The following is a 24,388-nucleotide window of genomic DNA, read 5'->3' on the forward strand; positions in this document are numbered from 1 at the left end:
AACATCTTCGAATATTCCCAGTAAAATGAAAATGTCTGGCTGACGCTGGCGAGGATATTTGTAATCTTTTTAAACAAAAATTTTCTTCGGTCTATTCTAAAAATATACTTAATAAGAATCAAATTCAATTTAAACAACAGGACTTTTATCACCAGTTCTCTTTAAACTCTATAAAATTTAACGAACGTACCATTCCGAATACCCTAAAGAAATTTGACCCTCATAAAGGGGCTGGGCCTGATGGGATTCCTTCTCTTCTCATTAAAAGAACTTACAAGAATTTAACGTTGCCATTAAAAATAATCTTTGAAACATCCTTTGAAACCGGTAAATTCCCATCGGCTTGGAAGCTTGCCAATGTTATACCTATATATAAAAAAGGCGATAAAGATCTTGTTGATAATTATAGATCAGAGTCAATTCTGAGTCACTGTTCAAAAGCATTTGAACGAATTATATGTGATGTCTTATCGAAGTATAAAGTTATCACAACTAAACAACATGGATTCTGTTCGGGTAGATCTACTTTAAGTAATCTTGTCTGTTATCTTAATGACGTGTCAAATTATGTTGATATCGGCATTCAAGTGGACTCGATCTATACTGATTTCAGCAATGCGTTCGACAAAGTCAATCATCTGTTATTGTTGTTGAAACTAAAAAGATATGGAATTCATGGCAAATTATTACTTTGGTTAGAGTCATATGTAAGAAATAGGCAGCAACAAGTTGTAATTAAGGGATTTAAGTCACATCCTTACTTGGCATATTCTGGTGTGCCGCAAGATTCACATTTAGGGCCGATATTATTTATATTATTTATTAATGACATTAGTGATTACATTAAACACAGTGAATACTCTATCTACGCTGATGATATTAAACTATATATGTGTATAGAAACTATGGATGATGTAACTCTTTTGCAACATTATCTTGATTCTGTGCAAGAGTGGTGCAATAGCAATGGAATGCTACTTAATGCTACAAAATGTCAATTCCTTAAAATAACAAAAAAAAGAAACACAGTACCATCTGTTTATTATATAGCGAATCAAAGGCATTTGGGCATTACTATCGATAAGAAATTATTACTTACAAAACATATAGACAAGATTATTAAAAAATCATGGCAATTAATAGGTTTCATTAAAAGAACTTGTCGCCATTTTAAAAATATACGTGCTATCTTGGTTTCATATTCTCGTCACTCTCACGGCCCGAGTCAAGCCAAGTGGTCAGATAAAATATTATTTGTTAGTTTTTAGAGTTTATATTTTGTGTCGGAGGATCTTAAATTTTTTAAAATTTTTACATTTATTATATATAAATATTTTGTTAAATTCTATTAATATTAAGCCCAAAAAATTATTATAAAGTTAATTTGGATCTTGTGTCGTAAAATCTAAATGAGATAATTTACACACCACAATATCTTTAAAACAATTATTTTTTATTTAATTAATCTATTAAACCCTTCAAAATAGACGAAGATTATTTATGAATAATTTTTACAAATCCATGTCCACGATATTAAGCCTTGACCGGCGCAATCGTTCAACTTATTTATTTCTTTGAATAATTATAATATTTCTCAAAAATCCACAATAAATGCAGCTTATCTTCCGCTAATTCGATAAAATCCGAGTCGGTAAAGGACCATGTGCGGGATTTAACGAGAAATCTTCGATTGAAGAAATAATATGATGTTTATCAGTGGTGAATTTCTGTATTCTTAATGTTGATAAACAAAAAAAAAACAACTTATATCCAAGTAAAGTCAAGTTGCACGATGGCGCAATAAGTATTGCGTTTTATTTCTCGCAGGCATTTTAAAAATACTTACATCTATTACAACGGACATTAAGATTCTGTTTATACTCTTTATTCTAATTTATAGTAATGATCATATGAACTTGATAAATTTGGAAATATATAAGCAATGGGAATAATTATCAGCAATGTAATGTTACTGATGATCCCGTAATTATTTCCAATACGAAACATTTAGTTTACTATTGAGTTTAGCTTTCTAATAATACTTTCAGTCCAGTGTCGTGGGCGAGTTGACACGAACGTATTGCTAAGATTAAGGAGCTGTAGTTTTAAAAGTAAGTTACCCGATTTAAATTGTAATTTTATCAAGGACGTTTAACGTTTTTTTAAAGGGTTTTTTAAATGTAAAGCTACCAACAGTTCGGAATATAAATAGGGTATATCGAGGAGTAATAAAAAAATCGGCTGATTACTGCGGACCAGTGTAACTGTTCATAAAAAAATTACATAATTATGTTATTATTTTTCCATAAAGAAACGCTTAAGCGCCAATGGGCACTTTTGAGAAAGTGAGATTTAAAATATAAACTTGTAACCTCAAATTACAAATCAAGTATATAAAACTCAATGGTGAGTCGATGTCGAAAACTCGATGTAAACGATTTAATCATTTGTCAAATGACGGACGCTCTTGTCAGTCAATTATTTCAAAGACTTAATTAAGGCATTTTGTATTTTAACGCGGAAGAAATTAGTCCCAATAGCGACGCGACACAATTACTTTATCATCAAACAACCTATAATACGGGGCAATTTTGAATATTACAATTTCAATAGTAAAAGGTAAAAGTGCATTGTGTTGGAAACGAGGTACATTCTCGGAATCCGTCGGATGTTGAATGTAGTCACGTCAATTGAATGTCAGAAATATGGATGTGAATATTTGAACCGAAGAATTTTATTAATACCTTTGCAAATGGATTTGTTTATTTGATTGATCTATGGTTGGTGATTTTTTGTTTAGTTAATTAGGCCTATTGACAAATGTACCACTTGATCGTTAGTGACTGTAGTGTTCCTTCCTATTTTATCGGCTCCGAGACGCACACACCCACTCACTCTTACCGTTACCAGCTGACTAAGCTGTCGCACGGCCGCGTGTGCGCTCGAGACGACACAATGCTTCCCTCTCTTTCACACACATACACTACATCTCTTCCTTGTTTTAAAAATAAAACAATTAGGACTTTTATTGATTTATTTAGTATACCAATCACTTTTTACAAAACTGAAAATCAAAATTATTATTTATTTATTATTTTTATTTTTTTATTTATTTATTTTTTAATTGTCATATTTGTCTTCATTCTCCTCTACAGGACTCTCTTCTGATGTCCTTTCTAAATTTTGTTCTTCGGTTCCGTTGTTTATAGTTCTCCACTCCCCTTCTACTTTTTTTAAATGTACTACATTGCGTCTTAACTGCTGTCCTGTTTCGTCGTTCTGAACTTCAACATCCCCTCCATTTCTAGATTTAACAGTATGCATTGCTGTATCAAAATTAAGACTGAGTTTATTAGTTTTATTTGCATTCTTCACATACACTTTATCACCCACTTGTAGGTCTGCTTCGCGTGCTCTTCTCCTTTTATCTGTGTACTCTCTCCCTTTTTCTTTTTGTTCTTTGTCTTTATCTCTTACATCAATGTCTTCAAAACTTTGTTCTGCGATGTCTATCATAGGAATCTTATCTCTAAATTTTCTTCTAAAGAAGAGTTCAGCCGGTGTTTTCCCAGTCACGCTATGTGGGGTGCCATTGTACATTGTCAAATATTCTGTCAGTGCTTCCTTCCAATTTTTTCTCTCTACTTGGCATATTTTGAGCCGTTTAATAATATCCCTGTTTTGTCTTTCCACCTCTCCGTTTTGCTGTGGCCAATAGGGGATAGAATTAAACAGTTTTATATCATTCTCTTGGCAATACGCCTTGAATTCCCCACTTACAAATTGTTTCCCATTATCGGAGGTTATTGTAACTGGGTGTCCTAGACGGCTAAAAATATCTTTTAACAATCGAATCATTTCCTTGCTGCTTACGTCTCGACACGATTTTATTTCTTTGTACCTTGAGAAGTAATCAATCACAACTAAAAGGTAATCCCCACTTGGTAGCGGTCCTAAGAGGTCTATTGCAATGTCAATCCATGATTGGGTAGGTAATTCTCTTCTTTTTAGTGGGTTTGGTGGATTTGGTGCCGATACTAGTGTGCATCCTTTACAAGACCGAACCAAATTTTCCACGTCTTTGTCATATTTAGGCCACCAAACTTTCGCTCTAAGTCTCAACTTCATAGCCACTACTCCTGGATGGCCCTCGTGAGCAGCATCTAAAACGAGCTGTCGTAATCGAGTCGGGATAACAATTCTATTGCCTCTTAATAATATATCGCCATAAAAGCATAACTCGCTTTCAAACAGTTTATAGCCTTTTACTGTCTCATCCCACTTTTTGTTGTATATTCCTTGTTTTACTTTTTGTATATCTGCATCAGACTTCGACTGTTCTTCAATATCTTTTAGCGGTACAGCTATAGGTCTAGCATGGTCAATGATGTCCTGAACATAATCTCTATATTGAGTGCTATCTTCTTTTAATGTGCACAACCTAGACAAGGGATCGGCTATATTATTTTTTCCTGGGCGGTAAATTACATTATATTTGTACGACTGAAGTCTCATTATCCAGCGTTCAATCCGAGCACAGGGTCGGGATTTCGGACCGAAAATGATCTCAAGAGGTTTATGATCAGTAATTAAGTCAAACTCCTTGCCGTATAAAAACATATGAAAATGTTCTACTGCCCAAACCAGTGCCAAAGCCTCTTTCTCTGTTTGACAATACCGGCGTTCGCATTCACTGAGAGTTTTGTTTCCGAACCCAATAATGCGTGGACTATTTTCATTTATCTGTACTAAGACTGCGCCCAGGCCGACCGGACTAGCATCTGCAAACACCAAAGTTTTGTCGTTCACGTTGTAGTACCCCAAGTTCGGTATGTCACTCAAAGCAGCCTTTAGCGCACAAAAGGCTGTTTGTTGACTTGTCCCCCAAGAATCCTTAATGTCAGCATTTCTGGCTGATTTCTTGCGAAGCAATAGCTTCAATGGTTCTGTGAGGGTTGCCAAATTAGGAATCCATTTACCAATATAATTAATAAGTCCTAAAAAGCTCTGTAATTCCGAAATGTTGATTGGGGTTCTAAAATTTTTTATATCCGATAAATATTTATCTAGTGGTCGTATTCCTTGATCCGACAACTCATGTCCTAGGAATTGAACTTTAGCTGTTCTGTAAATACATTTTTCTTCTTTTAGCATGATATTATTCGCCCTTATTGTTTCTAATACTTTTTGTAATCTTATGTCGTGTTCTTTTTTATCCCGCCCGTACACTAAGATGTCGTCAATAAAATTGGCCACTCAACATTCAACACCCTTTCGAGTGTTTTTTGAAACATTTCAGGCGCACAGGTGATCCCGAACATTAACCTCTTAAAACGATATAATCCTTTACCAGATATAAACGTCGTAATATGTCTTGAGTCGGGTACCAGCTCTAATTGATGGAAAGCGTCCTTTATGTCTAATTTACTAAACATTTTAGCATTTTGAATCTTTGGTAGTAGCTGTTCCATCGTTGGTAGCGGATGATTTTCTCGCTTGATAGCCAAATTGGCCCTCCGCATATCAATACAAAGGCGGATATCCCCATCTGGTTTCAAAATTGGCACGACAGGTGATATCCATTCAGACGGTTCTTCTACCTTTTCTATTATGTCTTTTTGAAGCAGTTCATTTATCTTCTTATCTACTTTTTCTTCCAATGGAATCGGTATTCTTTTGTATGGCTGTGCAACCGGTTTTATGTTGCTATCGATCGGTATTTGTATCTGAATGTTTTTGAATTTAGGGAAGGGTGTCATCACGACATGATTTACATCCAATCCGATTTTTAGTACGCCTAATGCTATTGCCGTCACCTTACCTAATAGATTACGTGTGCCTTTGTCTATCACGTAAAAAGTAGTATTTTGCGATTTTGATCCAACACGTATATCGGCATTAAATGACGTCAATATATTTAGAGGAACTTCACTTCCATATGCAACAAATATTTTGCCGGGGTTCTTTACTTCTTCTCCTGTCTTTACAATGTTTTCCTTAATTTTTAACCACGTCTTGTCTGTTATTAAATTGTGTTGGCATCCTGAGTCAATCAACATCTGTATTTGAATTCCGCCTACTAAACAAGTGAGCGTGTCATTATTTAGAATATTAAAAACGTAATCAATCTTATCTTCTATCGCGTTTGTTTGTCTTATATCTTCCTTTTTTTGGTATGACTTCTTTATTTTTTTCTCATCTACATTCTTTTCCAGTTTGTTGCCTTGGTAACTCCGTTTCTGACCTATTCCCCTGCACTGAGATTGAAAATGTCCCATCTTCTTGCATTTGTTACAAGTTTTTCCTTTAGCGGGGCATTTTACATCATAAGCTAGGTGATTCCAACTGCCACATCGGAAACATTCCTTTTTACCGTTATTTATGAATGTTCTTTTCTCTACTTGTGTATCGATCTTATTTATAGTTTGATCTTTCCGATTGAAATCATTTAATTGCCTTTCCACCACCTCTAGAGTATTTGCTTCAGTTATTACTTCAGATAGAGTGATTGTTTCTCCTGCGCGCAGTATTTTCTTCCTAAGTTCATCCGATGAACATTTTTCGATTATCTGATCAATTAAATTGTCGTCTACATCCATAAATTGACATTTCAATGCTTGTTGTCTCAATCGAACCAGATATTTTTCAAATTTTTCATTTTCCTCCTGTTTGATCTGTCTGAATAAATGTCTTTCATATCGTTTATTTTGCTTTGGAGCGAAATATTCATCTAACTTTGTTATTGCTACCTTAAATACATCTACATTTCCATCAGCAGTAACGTAGCCCCCTGGTATATTAAACAGTATTTCCTGCAGTTCTTGTCCTCCCCAATGTAATAAACTTGCTCGTTTTTTTGAACTAGTCGTAACATCGGCAGCTTCCAGGTAAATATTTAAACTTCTCTTCCAACGTTCCCATCTAGCTCCAACAGACCCTGCTTCACCACCGCACTCAAATTTTTCCAAAGTAAGACTTGACATCATTTATCTGTAGACAAGGAAACAAATAATGAATGTTTCATTTAGTGTTTCACTTAGGGGCATCATCCTATTAACAACCCAACGCATTCATTATTTATCCTTACATCTATTATCAAGAATTGTATTAAAATATATAAAATTTTTAGTAAGGGCGTCACCCTAAAAACTTCTTTTCACAGGCGTCAGCTTTTAACTTCTCCCTGTAACATACATCGCGTCTCATCATATACTTCATCACACAGGATCATACATACAGGCATCATCTGTAGGTAACTCATTTCAGAAAGTCCTTACAGGCGTCACCTGCTTCCGGACCACCAGACACTAGTCTGGTAACGTCAAATCAAATCAAAAATCTTTATTCAATATAGAAGTGTTTACACTTGCTTATTGATTGTCAAAAATCTACCACCGGTTCGGAATTTAGCACCTCGGACCTGAGAAGAACCGGCGAAAGAAACTCAGCGGGATATATATATATATATATATATATTTTTTTTTTTTTTTTTTTTTTTTTTTTTTTTTTTTTTTTTTTTTTTTTTTTTTTTTTTTTTTTTTTTTTTTACCATTATTATATACAATGATAATTATATTTTAGTTATTTGAAGCAGTCACACTACTTTATAATTGAAACAGGCGTCACCTGTGGTTATAAGCACCTAGTACTATAATCTACACTAACGTAATTAAACAGACTCCGAAATTGAGTATTAGTTCTTAAGTTTTTTATTCTTTACAAACTAATATATAATAATAAAATTCTGAGCCAATCGAGAATCGAACCCGGGCTCAAATCGTGTGTAAAAATATTTATCTTAATCTACGGTTACATTCAACAATTTAGTAATAACAATCGACTCGAAACGATCGAGTTAACACTGTGTATACGAAGTTGTAAACAAAGATCGTACTTAATTTACGTGTCCCCACCATGTACAATAATCAGTCTGGCACTAGGATAAAGTGAATAGTTATCATTATACAAGTAAACTTAACATAATTATTGTATATGTGTTTTTATTGAATTCGGTGACTTACTTTTTTATTGTAACTAAATGAATAATTAATAAAAGTTAACGTTTGTAAATACGACTCTCTGATATCTTTTGTTGTATTTTTTTTTTTTTTTTTTACTCACTGTTATCCAGTTTCTCCTCGTCGCCAATTTATGTAGTGTTCCTTCCTATTTTATCGGCTCCGAGACGCACACACCCACTCACTCTTACCGTTACCAGCTGACTAAGCTGTCGCACGGCCGCGTGTGCGCTCGAGACGACACAATGCTTCCCTCTCTTTCACACACATACACTACAGTGACTACCATTACCCATAGATATTGGCGCTGTTCAGATTAAACATTCCTTATAACGCCAATGTGCCAGGCAATATTGAAACTAAATTATGTCCATCGTGATAGTAATAACACTGACGACGGATTGTGGATGATTGCACGATACTCAAATAAGACCTTTTTAGAGGTCGATATCGAAGACCCTTTTTTGGGTGTCTTTGCGTGTGTGTAAACACGCATAATTAAATATGCATATAAACGTTTGTTTCGTCTCACATGATGCAGTTCTATTGGCTGAATTTCAAACATGGCCGCCTTGGGCGCAGAAAACATTATATTGCACATTATATTTCCTCACTCTCATAATATGAGATTCGATACGACTTAAGAAAAAATAAGGCTCAAGAAGTACACCCTGCTAACTTCGTAGTTCTGGACTGACATTGAAAATTTCTTGACAACGCTTATTGGAACTGGGATTTGACTACAGTTAATACAGTCTTATATCATATTCCCTATAAACAACTAATCCAGAATATATATATATCGGCGTAAGATAAAATCAAAGAAGAAATATCATACATATTGTATATATATATAATACTTAAAGAAAAATACACTAGAAAACAGCTACACATAATTTTCAAATCACGAACCAGAACTGACACCAAACGAAATTTCACATTTACAATATTTTGAAACGACATATTATGACTCGAGACACAATACATCTTTGGCACTTCTCTATATATTACGTACTTACCACTCCGGTGAACGATAATGAACTTTTAGCATTCACGACCAAGATACTGATAAGATAAATCTCACACTTCGAAGCATTTCGAGAGATTGAGATAAATAAATATACTTTTGTGTATCATCCGGTCTGTTGGTTTTTATATATGATCTAATAAGCTGCGAGACCGACAAGAATTAAAGGTATATTGAAATAAAACGAGACTCGTGTACGGGAAATAAAATAATAAATTGCTACACTCTAGTCCACAAGATTCTAACACACGAGATTTGATGAAAATCGTAATTCATCAGAGCGCGAACACATATCATCGGCACGCGATTGATGTTTTGCAGTCAAAACGTGATAACAACGCACTAATACCTTATTGAACGAGCTGACGGCTTACACGGCCAGCGATATTGATAAAGTATAAGCCTTCACAAAATCAACCAACGAGATAAGTAAAAAGGAAACAACGATTCAATAAAGTAACAAAAACATACAAAATAAACTTGGATATATATTCCAAAGGAATCAGAAGTTTCGATATTAATGATGGCGACGTATGGAATGATTGTCATAATTTTAATGTTGTTTTTAACACGAATCACTGCTCAGGACGTGATAAACATAGCTCAGGGAAAGATCCGCGGCGTCCTTAGAGATGGGTTCGTTTCTTATCAAGGTATTCCGTACGGCTCGATAAGTGGAGTCAATGGAAGATTTAAGGTAAGTTGAGGATTTCCCTGTGTTTGATATTTTAGATTTTATATTTGCCTCTTACATTACATCTACATGTAGACTTGATGTAGATCATATGAGGAATTGCAACAGAATCTAATATTATCGAGGTACTTTCCCTGTTGAGTCATGAGTCCTAGGCAAGCAGAGTCTTTAGCGGCGGTTGTGGCATCTGGCAATATTTCACGAATTAATGTTGCGACAGATTCGATTTTGCTATGTATAAAATATTCAAGTATATAAGTATGTAAATAAGCTACAAAATAATTAATTTTCAATTAAAAAAACTAAAGTAGGATTAAAATAATAATATGTAATAAATATTAAAATGAACCGAAAGTTTATTAAATGCTCCAGATGGAAAATTGTCATTGCCAAAAAAATAGGTTACCTAGCTGGAAATAGGCTTGACATTGAGCTCGCGGCATATACACTAGTTTCATTATAGCATGCTGGACTTGCGCCTACGTGGACAAACGTCAGAGAATCGAACGAGATACAATGCTACTCAAGTTCACCAGTCGAGGATTGTTTACATTTGGACGTCCACGTTCCGCATGGGTCGAATCTGCCGGTCTTGGCCTGGATAACTGGGGGTAGTGGTCGGTATAACCCCACGTTGCTGGTGAAGCAAGGAATTGTCATAGTGACTATCAGGCACAGGTGAATATCTTCATCATCACTTAATAAACGGTTTATTATTTCAAAATGTATTCGACGATATGCAAAACGTGTTTTATTTATTGTTTGGTTGGAATAAGTTTATATCTCAATTGACCCAAAAAATAATAATTATACCATTTTGTAACTACCGACACTGTACGATACAATCTGCAAGAAATAAATTAATTGAATATTTAAGAACGTTAAAATAAAAATCGATGTACGCGAACATAGTACAGAAATGCACCAATCTTTTTTTACCTGTATAAACTCTGTCCAAAGTTTCAAATTAATCGGATAGATTAATTATACGCGAACTAATCAAAATCGAAATCGAAATATACTTTATTCAAGTAGGCTTTTACAAGCACCTTTGAATCGTCATTATAGAAGGCGAATAAAATTAAGGATCAACTTTTAAACTATAAATGAATTTCTTAATGTGCAGGTTGGGACCAGTAGGCTTTTTATGTTTAAGCGAAGATAAAGTCTCAGGCAATGCAGGTTTAAAGGACGTGGTACTGGCTTTACGATGGGTTAGGGACAACATTATTGCTTTTCATGGAAACCCAAATAAAGTTATAATAGCTGGACAAAGCTTTGGAGCTGCTTTAGTAGAATCCTTGATGCTGACACCAATGGCTTCCGGGTTGTTCCATGGGGCTATTCTACAAAGTGGAACAGTTTTAGCCCCTTGGGCCTTTAACTATGATGCCGAAAATCGAGCAAAATTCTTAAAAATGAATTTTGACGAAAGTAAAGACATGCACTTTTTAAACAAAGTTGGGATTGCAGATCTAGCAGAAAAAGCTGAAGATCTCGAGGTTCCCTACTTGCCGTTTGGTATCTGCATAGAAAAACCGTTAAAGAGTGAAGAAAGATTATTATCTCAGTCGCCTTTTGACATTATGTCGACTGGAAACATGTCTAAAGTCCCGATGATAGTGGGGTACACTAATAACGAAGCGTACGTGTTTGCTTCAATGCTGAAAAGCTCAAAAGCTTTAACGAAAATGTCTAAGGGAATGGATTTCTTGCTTCCGAGTGAATTACAAACGAACAAAAGAGATGTACCACAACTAGCTAACAAAGTCCATGATATGTACTTCGACGGGAACAAGACGATGGCATCGCTGTTAGCTTACCACAGGTGGCTTACCACTTATATAATTAAATAACTAATTAGAAATTCCTTTCTGATACTAATATGCTGATTATTAAGATCAAACTCTTTTACAGAGACGCCTACTTCTTGGGTCATATTCACAGGAGCGTACGCCTTCACGCTTCTTTTAGCGACTCTGTGTATTACTACCAGTTCTCTTACTTGGGGAATGTGGGTGTGGAAGGAGAACCAGGCGTGATCAAGACAGGCGCAGCGCACTCGGATGAATTGGCATACTTGTTCCCAGCGAAGGGCGAGAAATTAGATGATGAAGAAGGAATAGTACAAGAGAATATTATACGACTTTGGACAAATTTCGTGAAGCATTTGTAAGTTTTTTCTACAAGTACAAGTAATTACATAAACTGTAAACTGTGTATTGGTGTGACATCAAAACGGGAGACCACGGGGTTTTGGTCCCAACGCTGATTTTCAGTGACACCGAGTAGTTAGTACGAGAGTAGTTAGTGTTGTTGTGTTCTTGTTTAAGGAATGAGAGTACAACTGTTCCCTAAGTTGGTGGCGCATTTGTGGTGTAGATGTTAAATGTTTCTTACAATTACCTGATGTTGGTGGTAGCCTATCCGCAAGTCCACCTACGAATACCAAAAAAAAATGTTGTCATTATGATATAAACGACCATGGTTAATATAAACAAAGTATTTCGTTCCCAGGAATCCAACGCCGGAAAGTGAACATTTCCTGTGGGAGCCCGTAAATCCTCATGATGTTCGGATCTTGGATATTAACGTGGATTTAAACATGGTAGAATTTCCTTATAAAAGGAAAACGCAGATGTGGAAAGATATTTATGAGAAATATTACTTCGAAAACAGAAGGAACAGCGCTCAGTAATCTTATAAACATGTTTTATATTATATTTAAATAAAAGATATATTCTTTCATGTTTTTGTAAATGTAAATATACATATATAGTCGTACCGACCAGGAGTGAAAATTACTTTTTTTTAAATAATAATTAATAAAAAAAAACAAATAAAACGTTAAACGAATATATACATGTAACCAGTTGCTGTTCCTATCTTCATCCGATTGAAATAACAATATTATTTACTTTCCGATCGCAGCGCCACCCAGCGTGTTTAATCTAAGCCATCCATTTCATCGAAATAACTACTTTCAGGAGGAGTTCAGTAACATATACACGTACAAAATATTTATATATATAGTTTTGCCGACGTTAGGTATTTTTAGTTTTTAATTCCTTATTTAGTTAAACATATATATATTCAGATTTACTTTTAGGCACTTTATAGTATAGTAGCGTACAGATAGTCTGTAGCAAAGGAGGATGTTTCGGATTCCACCCAAAACGGTGTAATCCTATAACTAAACCGTCTGTCTGTTTGTCTGCCTCGGCATCTTTATAACTAATAGCTAGTCAAACAATATTAATAATCATAATTTTACAGAAGAAAAGTATCTATATCTTGAACCTGAGTTGGTGCTGACCCCGTAGTGCAACAGACTGGCAATTGGCTGGCTTGTAAAAGCATAATGCAGGTATAATGTTAAAAATTAAATACTCACAAGGCAAGTGACTGTTGAGGGTAGGCAGATATTCTTTATTCACATTTTATAATCGAATAGCCAATAATGTGATCTTAGACGAACTCACCTGTAACAAAAATAAAAATTGTTTAAATCTGTTCACAACATCTTGACAGTTTCAATGCGGATATCCGCCGGATATCCTTCGCTATGACATGTTGTGACATGTATTGACTGTATGTTATATTTCATACAATGATTAGGTTTATTTTTCATATACAGTGGATATAACATAAAATAAAACATATGATAATGATCAGATAGTATTTGGTATAAAATAAATATATCGATGGAGTAGCTCAAATATTCAAAAAAAATATATATACTACAGCTACATATTCGACATAATGCGGTGTATCCACCATTTGATTTTGACACTATTGAGCCAGCCAAGTAGGGTAACCTCAAAAAACCTTTTTCACAAAAGGTGCGTATATATATTAACCCGTGGGACAGTTACTGGCCCTCATGCTTTATTTTATATTTTTCTAAAAGTATTAAAAGTTTCCGTAATTATTGTTATCAGCAAAAAATATATAATTATATCACAACAGTCCCTCAAACAGAAAAATTTAGTACTGTTGTGTTCCAATTTTAAAATTGATTGAGCTAGTGTAACCACGGGTACATGGGACGTAACATTTTATCACAGTGAAGGAATGGTTATTATTTGTTACAAGCCCACAATATCTAAAAGCGATTATATAAACTTCAATAAAAACCAAATCCCTTATAAATGGAAGTAGTAAATATGGGCTAAAATTTCATTGTCAAAATAAAATGTACAACAAGTATGGAAAAGTGAACACCCCGACCTGAGAAGGAACCCAGTGATATAAAAAATATCTCTGATGATTCTCTGTAACTCTATTTATAAAAGTTATTTTTGTATGTTTTCATTTCGTTACAACAACGAAAAACCTAAACATACAAAAAGCTGTTTTTATCGCCGCTGCAAGTGGTGTGATAATAATTGATAAAGGTGCTCATATAGATAATAAATTAAGCTTGTATCGTCGTGAGGAAAAGTCGTAACAGATTTAACGAGTAAGGTTTTAAGCTTTAGGGTAACAATAGTCAAGAATCGAAGTGTACGAATTGCGCAATTATAGTCGACCTAAAGTTAGATCGAGACATTCGCACATATGAAAGAAAAAAATATACTTCGTTGTAGGGCTTTGTGCAAGCCCGTCTGGGTACTACCAATTCAACAGATATTTTACCTCCAAACAGTAATAAAAGCAGTATTACTGCTTTTAGTGTCTTGTAGCCAGTGTAACTGAAGACACGAGGGACATAATATCTTAGTTCCTGGGTTTAGTGATTGACGCTTAAGGTATGGTTAATATATCTTACATTTAACTTATACCTTATAACGTCATCGTCATTGCCCCTCCTCCTGCCCCGCACACGCGGGCGAATCCACGGGTGGTAGCTAGCCGACTATGAATAATTATAACGGTACAATATGCGTTCTGATATCTCTAGCCTACGATACCTACTGCCCACAATATAGGTATAGCCACAAAGGCATTCACTTTTGTTCATCTTTTGAGCAGCCACTCGAGACTAATACCTGGCTGGTCAACTTAGTTTGTGTGTAATGAATACATCGTTACAAAAAATACGCTATTTAGATTTTAAAACGTGCCAGGGTCATTGTTTCGTTTGATCTTATAGGATAGGGACAGACAAGGCAAAGTGCTGACTTGAATGTCAAAAAACCAGCAAGATTTTCTTACAAATTAAGTACTCGATAAAAACAAATACTCAGCCAAAATCCAGTTGGAAACCTTTATTCAAGAGAACTAATTAAGCTTACCGACGAATCTTGGCTATAAAACCAGGGTTGATTTTGGTAAACTACTATTATTTATTGCATAACACTAAAGCGGAACGTCTAGAGTCATAAACTATAATGGCGATAAAAGTCGATTCGTCAAGTTTCGCTACGGTTTTTTAGGTTCGATCCAACGAACGACTTGCAAGGCGAAGTAACCGTTTACACGTTCGATCATATGCGCATTGATCTATGCGAGATTGATTAAATAATCGAAGTCATTCGATTCGGAATTTCACGTAACATAACTTATAAATAATTATCCCCAGAATTATAAAATCTTAAACGTCGTCTGTTTGTACGAGTTGGAGAAAAAATGAATTTGCGAACAGTCGCTTGTATCCACACGAATACTCGTCGAACTTTCCTACGACAAGACGAAAGTCACGCGTGTGTAAATCTTTTATGACCAATTAAGGAAACGTTCACAGCTTCGATAACAAACTATTGTTGCTCCGTTGTTATCTAATTGATTCCGTTTTACTCCGCGACTTGTAGCGTAATAGTAAGTTGATTGTAAAACAATATACGAGTTGACGTCAAGATACAGATTATCTTGATCTTTAACATTGACAGATAAGACACCATCAGATCACGTTCGCATTCAATAACTGACATCTTACGAACTTGTAAGAATATGAAGCGGAATAGTGATATTTGTTTTGACTTGACGCATTGCCCGAAAACTTTTCATACCGAACAGGTAAAATATGTAAACAGCTCGACAAGTTCTCCTCTGGAAAGTATTGTCGGTGGTATAGTGACTATCTTGTATGGCTGCAGATCCGATGGTCTCGGGTTTTAAACTGGTCGCCACGGCAGCGATTCGGACATTACATTAGGACATTATTGTTATATAATGAAGAAGATAATAGTTGCTTTGGTGTATTTAAAAGCTCTCAACCACCGTAAGTGTGTACACCTAAGTGGTTTTTAATGACATTAAAGTATAAGCACTATTTAAAGAGAGTGCGCAGTCACTCCTCAATCCATTACGGCAATCTTCCTCGTGACGTTGATACAACATTAAATAATGTATGCTTCTGTTAATTGCTTTTAGAAGCCAATTATAGTATATATATATATATTGATTTCGATCGTATGTAAGCGTGCTTTAGTTCATGTAAATGATTGCTTACTTTATAGTAAAAGATTTATGAAATGCTAAACAATCTGTATTCTCAAAGATTTGGAAGTGAAATATGTATCTCACGATACGATCTCCGTCAGTCAATGATAATGACGTCTAAGTAGAAGTGTGTTTGTAGAATAGGACAGAGTTTTTAAAATTTCGACTGGAAACTAAATTATGAGATATCGATATAATCTAAAAAACAAAAAGTTTGTTAAATGACGATTCGAAAGTGCGTTTCATTTTGATTTTGTAGCTCATTTCAATGTTTTTTGGATGTACGCTCACCTTTCTAAGAATACGCGAAGATATTACGTAGAAGTTATTACACCATATTCAACGCCGAAGAAGAAGTAAACAAAAAAACAAATCATACATGTACATATCAATGCGATTTTTTAATAGCTTTGACATATTATGCAAACAAACATTCTTGATTAATATTTCTGTAACAACTTTATTTTACTTCCAAAGTTCTGCTGACAACTTTGCCGAAATTCAAAAAGCCAGTTTTTCGGGAATGGGTAACACGAATCATAGATTATTCGAGATCTAGACCGTGGAACTTATTTACTTGTCTTTACACCTCTTGGTTGGAAAAGATAATAATATCACCTAAAAAGTTGACGTACATCTATTTATAAAATAACGCTCATTTGTCACACTTTTTAAACATTAGGGAACACCTAATTATAATTGGAGTATGTCAGTAGAGTAATTATAACACTGTAAACGACTATTTCACAGCACGTCGGACCGTTATCGATGTAATGGACGCAATTAAATCTATAATAATTGTTACTACGGCATAATTGAAAGCAAGCTATGCAGCGCCGTTTTAAAAACAAAAATGTATTACAATTCTCGGTGTTATACTTAATATACTACGATTATATATGTTTATTAATTTAAGAATAAATATTGAACAAAATAGCGCGTATTAAAGGTACTTAATGCTCTGAGGACTGATGGCGATTCTCCAGTCAACCTTCAGGCTAATCAGAAATACTTGAAGGTACTAAATGATATCATGCTGTGTGATTTTCTGTGACATGTGCCATAACAGTTCACAATATTGTAATTAATATTAAAGCTGGTTTCATCCATCGAAGGGAACCGTATTTTTTAGACATCCTGAGTATGTATATCTTTTTTAATAAATCTCAATGTGATTAACGTAATTATAATAATAATTACATTACAATATAAATCAGTACACTATTTTAATAAGCATAATTTATACAATGAAGTCTACGAATGTGTACATTTCAAACTTGCGTATTTCAGGTTATGTTTATTTAAAATAGTTAGGCCGACTGGCACATTGACTACCTGATGGAAGACGCCGATATACATACGGCAGTGTAAGAAATATAAGACATATGTTATGTATATTGTCTCACTTACCTTCTAACCGAGTCACAATAATATTAAGCTTACATATTAAATGCAGTTTTACTCCTTTTAGAAGAGCTTGTATTTTATCCCGTAGTAGGTTTAATTAATACTCATTCCAGTAAATTTTTAATATATTAATTTCTGAATATATATATAAGCAATAATGTTCCTAATTGTACATAAGGTGATCGATCTTGTATCACTTTTAGCTTCGAGTGTACCACTCTTTATTAAAAGCAGTTTTCGGTCCAATATAAGGCTGAGGGTTCGTCACCATGACACATACATAAAAATCTAATATAATTCAGAAAATCAGAAACAAAAAATGTGGGCATTCATATTTTTCGTCACGATCGGCGCTTCTTGCATTGAAATCGATTTAATTGATAAAAATGTAGGAGTAGTTAAGAATATATCCAATGTAACTAATGCCACGAGGCCGAATGCTAAGAATGCTAGTCCTATACGAGCTCAAAGGATTGAGGAAGTCACTGAAATTCTCGTCGAAACCGAACACGGGCTGGTGCGCGGATTTAAAGATGACAATGAAATCGTAGGATTTTTTGATATACCATACGGAAGTTTTAGTGAAGAAAAACCATTCGAGGTAATCGCTTATTATGCCATTTTTATCTTATTTATTTTAATTAAACTGTGGATCTTATGTAATTTAATTTTTAGGCACCGTCAGCGACTAACAGTTGGAGTACTGTTCTCGAAAACACTGAGCATAAATCCAAATGCCCTCAAATTGATTCAGAAAACAAATACATTGGAAGTAGCAATTGTCTCACGTTAAGCATTTTTCTACAAAGAAATACTGAAAACGCCGATGTTCTTTTCCACATTCACGATGGTTCATCAAATACGGGTAGTGGAAATCCCTTAGAATATCGCCCAAGACACCTGGTTCCCAAAGGAATAATTTTAGTTCTGCCAAACTACAGAATTGGACCGTTGGGATTTTTGTGTTTACAAAACGAAACTGCACCTGGAAATACTGGCCTTAAAGATTTGAATCTAGCTCTTCAATGGACAAAGAAGAATATTAAAGCCTTTGGAGGTAACGATTCCAACATTGTACTAAGCGGGTCCGGTGGTGGAGGAGCGCTTGTCGAGTATTTAATTTTATCGAATCAGTCAAGGGCTTTGATTTCGAAAGCAATTACGGAAAGTGGGTTTGCTTTGTCTCCATGGGCCTTAGACCGTAATCCGTTAGAAACAGCGAAAAGTTTAATACAGAATATGGAAGTAAGTGAAAAGGATGTTGAGTCGGAAAACAGTTTTAATACTTTCGATACGGTAAATTTAGAAATATTAATGAGAGCTGCTCGGGGTCTACTATTAAAGCCATGTATTGAAAACAATACCGGTTTGGTCACAGAAACCCCGTGGAATACTTTAAATAATGAAATGTTGAGAATATCAATAATGACAGGATCAGCAAATCAAGCCGCTATGGAAATGGCACTAGCCCACACTGAAGAAAGTTTGTCACAGTTAAATAAAGATTTCTCTCAGTTACTACCGAGTGATCTTAAATTTGATAATATTGAGGAAAAAAACCGAATCGGGGGACAAGTAAGATCAGAATACTTTGGAGAGAATAATATCACAATGAACGATATGGAAACGCTTTCACAGTGCTTCACCGATAGTCAGTATTTGTATCCTGCTATAAGAGAAGCGAGGTTGCTAGTAAAAGGAGGAGCTCAAGTTTATTTTTATGAGTTTTCTTATGGAAGTCATAATGACGTTAAGGGATCTGCAAAAGGCGATTCTCTAAATTATGTATTCAGCAAAGATGAAGAAGAAACCCCAATACAGAACGTAATGTTGGATCTGTGGGTCAGTTTTATCAAATCTGGGTAAGAACGAAGCGACACATGTATATCGGAATTTACAGTGCGATTGAAATAAGTAACATTTTAATTTATATTTATTGATATTTTTTAAGGAAACCAACAACCGAAAAAATTGAATGGAATAATTTGGAGGCAGTCGAAGAAACCCAGGAAGTCTGGCTGTCAATTGGGGATACAGTGGTCGTGGAGAAAGGGTACCATCATACACGATTAAAACACTGGGACGAGATATACAAAAAGTACTTTGTCGAGCACAATATGGCAATTAAATTAAATTCTGCAATTTACATAACAATTCTCGGCTCTATACTTTTGACGGATATAAGTAACTTTTTAAATTTTTAAAACCTAATAAATTACCACTTATTATGAATTACTTAAACATGACAATTAATTAAATTAACTTTTAATTATAAATTATATGCGATGTACTTGGCTACTCTTATTTTATAAGTGGTATATTAAACAATATTCCAAAGCACAATATTTTGTTTTATATTAAGATTGTATTGCCCTTTACGACATGATTTAAATCGACACTAAATGGATGTTTTGGACAGTTTAATGGCTTGTTATGATAATAACATTCACATAGATGACATAATTGTTATTACTGAATACACTGTAGCAGAATAAGGACTCACCGATAATTCAGGAAGTATCACAAAACCACAAGCTCACTTAAAACATTGACACTTTTGTTTGTGTTAGTATGATGTAATGGTCTGAACGTCATCCGATGGTCGAGTAGCTCGAGGCATGATTAGTAAAGTGCTCATATTCCACCTGTTGGCGTGCGGGGTTGTCGGTCGCACTCCACCAAACCCACTGGCGCGGTACAGGGACGTGATGACGACACAGGGCATAGTGCGGGGGTACTATGCACCCCACCCACCGCACTACATCTACCTCGGCATACCCTACGCCCGCCCGCCCACGCGTCACGACAGGTTTAAGGTCAGTTGTTTCGTTGACGATACACGCAAATCTAATTTGCAGAGCTGTTAGATTGTATCAGTTGTGTAAGTTAATTGGGAAGTAATGTCTACGCGATTAATCTGATAATAATAATGTTTAATTAATTAAAAACCTACAAGATTACAGTAAAATTGTCCGAGAAGACTTCCAAATAATCTCATTAATGAGATACAATATTTTTGGTTCAATGTGAATGTATATTCCTTATTTGTACCGGTTCTACGATTATATCCATATTCAGAAAACCGTAAATCATACAATACTATTTTTAACTCGAAAGGCTATTTCCGGCAAAGGTTTACGATAACATACGCAATATGTCGCTAACGTGACACGAAATGGGATCGATAGCTAATTGATGTTGAAATTTTGGCACGAAGAAATCCAGATTAACGTTAGACGAATTCAACGAACGAGTTAGCCACAGTATAATTAATATGGGTGAAAACTTAATGTATTCTGTAATAATTATTTATTTGATTAACAATATTATGTACTCTTTGTATCTAGATAAAATATATTTTTATACAAAATACACAATATAAAATAAAACAATATAAAATAAAAAATAAAGTCCCTAGCTCTAATATGTGTTGTAAAACTGACTTTTAAAAATTATTTTTTTCTTATTTTAAATGGCATATATGTATATTATTTGATAGAGAATTTTATTTACATTATATACACCCAACTACGAAGTAGATAAATATATAAATATACATAGGGGGAGCAAAGTCAGGTGAGTTTTTCTAAAAAAAATATATATTGGAGACAATGTTTTGTAAATGCACAGGTATGTACATGTGCATGTGTTGTGATGTAAACCAAATTCCCAGGCACCGAAGCCAACATTACCATGGAGTGGTATATTCGAAGCCACGCACCGAGTCAAGTGCCCCCAACCAGACGGCTCCGGAGACGAGAACTGCCTGGTGGTGAATGTATTCACGCCAGAGAACGCTACGTTACTTCCTGTCATTGTGCACTTTCATGATGGTGTTTTTCAAAAAGGGTACGTCTTAAGTAAACTATACAAACAAGTAAAACGCGTTATAAATATATATTTTTTGTAATTTATATTTTACAGTTTTCATCCTATTTTTTTTGTCGTAGATAGGCGGTCTGACAAATGGGCCTCTGACCTGATGCTAAGTGATCACGACTGCCCGTACCTTGGCGCCATAAGCAAATTTAATTATTTATTACATCGCCAATACACTACCAACCTTGGGAACTAAGATGTTGTGTCCCTTGTACCTGTAGTTGCACTGACTCACTCGCCCTTCAAAGAAATTAAAAACAAGTCTATAAATTTATTTATTTCAATTGTTAACTAATTATTCAAAGTTCATAATTGTTATTAATAGAATAACTAATGAGACCGTAGTAGTAGTAGTATACGGAAACTTTGCCAAAGCGATCAAATTAATTATGAAATACATAATATATTGGACATATAATTCTATCAGTAGTAAATTATTATTTAGTAAGATAGTTTAAATCGTCGTCGATCAAACTAAAAGTCATTATGATAAATTGAAAATAGATTTTAACTAAATTCGAAGTTATCAGACAACATGATAATTGCATAATTTCGAGCCAGTCTGGAGATGTAACCGGGATAGTTAAATTCAATGAATTCATTATCTCTTACAGGATTAAAAACACGTTTTTATTTTATTCGTCTAGAGTTATGAGTCTAAATATCCAAGTTGATACAACATTGGGATTTTAACTTAAAGACGGATTCAAATCTAGACAAGCTCTTATTTTTCATGTTTATAATATCATATCATATCATGAGTGGCTGAGAAGAAAAACTCTGAAAAGAATATCAACCGAATGCCACACGAGTTTCCAACGGCTCGCACTGAAGCAGCGAGGTGGAATAAGAACCAACAATCTTTGCCTTAAGGGCTTCTTTCGTTAGAATACAATTTAAAAAAAAGCAAATTATTTTCAGATGGGGTTCTTTCAAAGTTCCTTTAAAATTACTTGAACGAAGTTTTGTGTTTGTGAGTTTTAATTACCGACTCGGAATTCTTGGATTTTTATGTCTGGGAACTGAGGCTGCTCCCGGAAACGCCGGTTTGAAAGACCAAGTAGCGGCATTATATTGGGTCCAAAGAAACATCGCAAAATTTGGGGGTAATCCGTTGGACGTCACTGTTTACGGAACAGGGACGGGCGCTGCCTCTATAGAAATACTTTTGCTGTCTGGTTCAACAACTGACCTATTCCAAAAGGCTATAATAGAATCAGGATCAGTTTTATCACCGACTACAATAAAACATGACCCGATCACAGACGTAATTAATTTGGCAACAAGTTTGGGAATTGAAAATGCTGGTGTGGACACTTTCGAAGACATTTATCAGCTTCCTGTGAAGAGACTCGTGAATTCTTCTACCATTTTCTTACCTTGCGTGGAAAAAGAATTACGTTTGTCTCACAGCATAATAGATAAAGATCCCAGAGATGTATTCCGAAGTAAGCATTATCAGCACATTCCGATGATGATTGTCTATACAAATGCTGAAGAAGTGACAATAATAACCGGTGATGATGAAAGATTTCAGACTATACCAGAGGACTTTCAGGGTCTACTTCCACATGATTTAGTTTTTGAAGACGAGGACACGAAGCGCAAAGTTGCAAAACTTGTCAAAGACTTCTATTTTGCAGAATTAGAATCAACAGATAGTATTATTCAAAGCTACGTGGACTTCATTAACGATGTCTTCGTGGGATATCCTGTAGTTAAATCGGCTGCAAATTATGCCAGTAATGGTAATCCAGTTTACTTGATGAATTTCGTGTACAAAGCAAACATTACTAGAAACAAGAATGTCAATATAGCCGGTGCTAGTCCGGGAGACATATTTTTGTACTTTACTCATAATACTTTTAAAGAAGAGTATGATGAAGTTGTAACGGAGAGACTTGTCACACTGTGGACAAATTTTATTAAACTCGGGTAAGCTGGGATTTAGTAAGCAATTATTTAACACCGCATTATTATTTACATTACATTAATAATGGAAGGTTCAGTTTAAAAGCATAGTTTTGCTATTCCAATCAGGCAAATAGGTACATAATGGTAAATGGTCACCATCACCTATAGACATGGCTCTGCAAAATGTTACACATAGCTACATTATTAATAAACCGCCATTCTTGGTAACTAAATGTTATGTCATTGCATTGTGCCTGTAGTTGCACTGGTACCACAACCTTCAAATCAAAACACGATACTAAGTAGAGCTATTTGGGGGTACAATATGGATAAATGGGTGATACCTACCCTGACAGGCTTACACAAATATCTACCAAGTAAATGTTTTCATTTGTAAAACAAAAACTTGTTATGATCATCACGTAATGTTCGGCTTTAAATTATTTAATAAATTATTTAAATAAACCATAAAATAAAATAGTCACATCTTATTTCAAGTTAAGAAAATAAATATAATATTTACTCAGATATTGCTGTCCATACTAATAATTTGAATAATCCCTAATATACAACAAATTAATTTCTAATTTTAGAGATCCCACTCCTCTGACTACACCTCTCATACCAGAAATTTGGCAGCCAGTGGTCACTCACGCTGTGGTTGGTAACATCATCCTTCGCAACATACCTTGCCTTGTCTTCAACAGAAATATGAGAAATGAAGAATTAACAGGCCAGCAGTATACTTTCTGGGATCGAATTTACAACAAGTTTTATATTCATACATTTGAATGATGCAATAACTCAAATTTAAGCAATGTATTCACTAATCATTTATTAATTATATTAACATTTAATATTGAATGATTAAATTAATTATATTTCTTATGATTGTGATGATAGTTGTGGATATCTGTGATTAATTCCCGTCTGCTCTCCCCTCTGTGTTCTCATACATATTGTCCTTCAAATATCTGCCCATTGTTTCTTTGGTCTTCCTCTTTCTTGTCATCACAAATGTTATGTTTATGTTCACATTGAATAAATAAATGAAGGTGCAACTGC

The 24,388-nt window shown here is 34.7% G+C and overlaps 4 protein-coding genes across 4 annotated transcripts in view; 3 read left to right on the forward strand and 1 right to left on the reverse strand.

Moving 5' to 3' along the window:
* The window catches only part of LOC113393815 (serine/threonine-protein kinase D1), an 80,544-nt gene that overhangs the window by 55,427 nt on the left and 729 nt on the right, over positions 1–24,388 (reverse strand). The window lies entirely within an intron of this gene.
* On the forward strand, positions 9,569–12,458 carry LOC135193813 (carboxylesterase 5A-like). Its single transcript, XM_064217827.1, has 5 exons — positions 9,569–9,742; positions 10,203–10,417; positions 10,866–11,567; positions 11,657–11,911; positions 12,257–12,458. The coding sequence occupies exons 1-5, from the start codon at positions 9,569–9,571 to the stop codon at positions 12,435–12,437; spliced, it is 1,527 nt and encodes a 508-aa protein (XP_064073897.1). The 3' UTR covers positions 12,438–12,458.
* On the forward strand, positions 17,850–19,846 carry LOC135193834 (cholinesterase 2-like). The gene is made up of 3 exons (XM_064217915.1): positions 17,850–18,131; positions 18,206–19,392; positions 19,482–19,846. Exons 1-3 carry the CDS (start codon positions 17,850–17,852, stop codon positions 19,732–19,734), a joined length of 1,722 nt encoding a protein of 573 aa, XP_064073985.1. The 3' UTR covers positions 19,735–19,846.
* LOC135193835 (esterase FE4-like) lies at positions 20,079–23,348 on the forward strand. The gene is made up of 3 exons (XM_064217916.1): positions 20,079–20,346; positions 21,204–21,379; positions 22,331–23,348. Exons 1-3 carry the CDS (start codon positions 20,149–20,151, stop codon positions 23,346–23,348), a joined length of 1,392 nt encoding a protein of 463 aa, XP_064073986.1. The 5' UTR covers positions 20,079–20,148.

The sequence above is a fragment of the Vanessa tameamea genome, chromosome 19, assembly GCF_037043105.1.
Source record: "Vanessa tameamea isolate UH-Manoa-2023 chromosome 19, ilVanTame1 primary haplotype, whole genome shotgun sequence".
Classification (NCBI taxonomy): Eukaryota; Metazoa; Arthropoda; class Insecta; order Lepidoptera; family Nymphalidae; genus Vanessa; species Vanessa tameamea.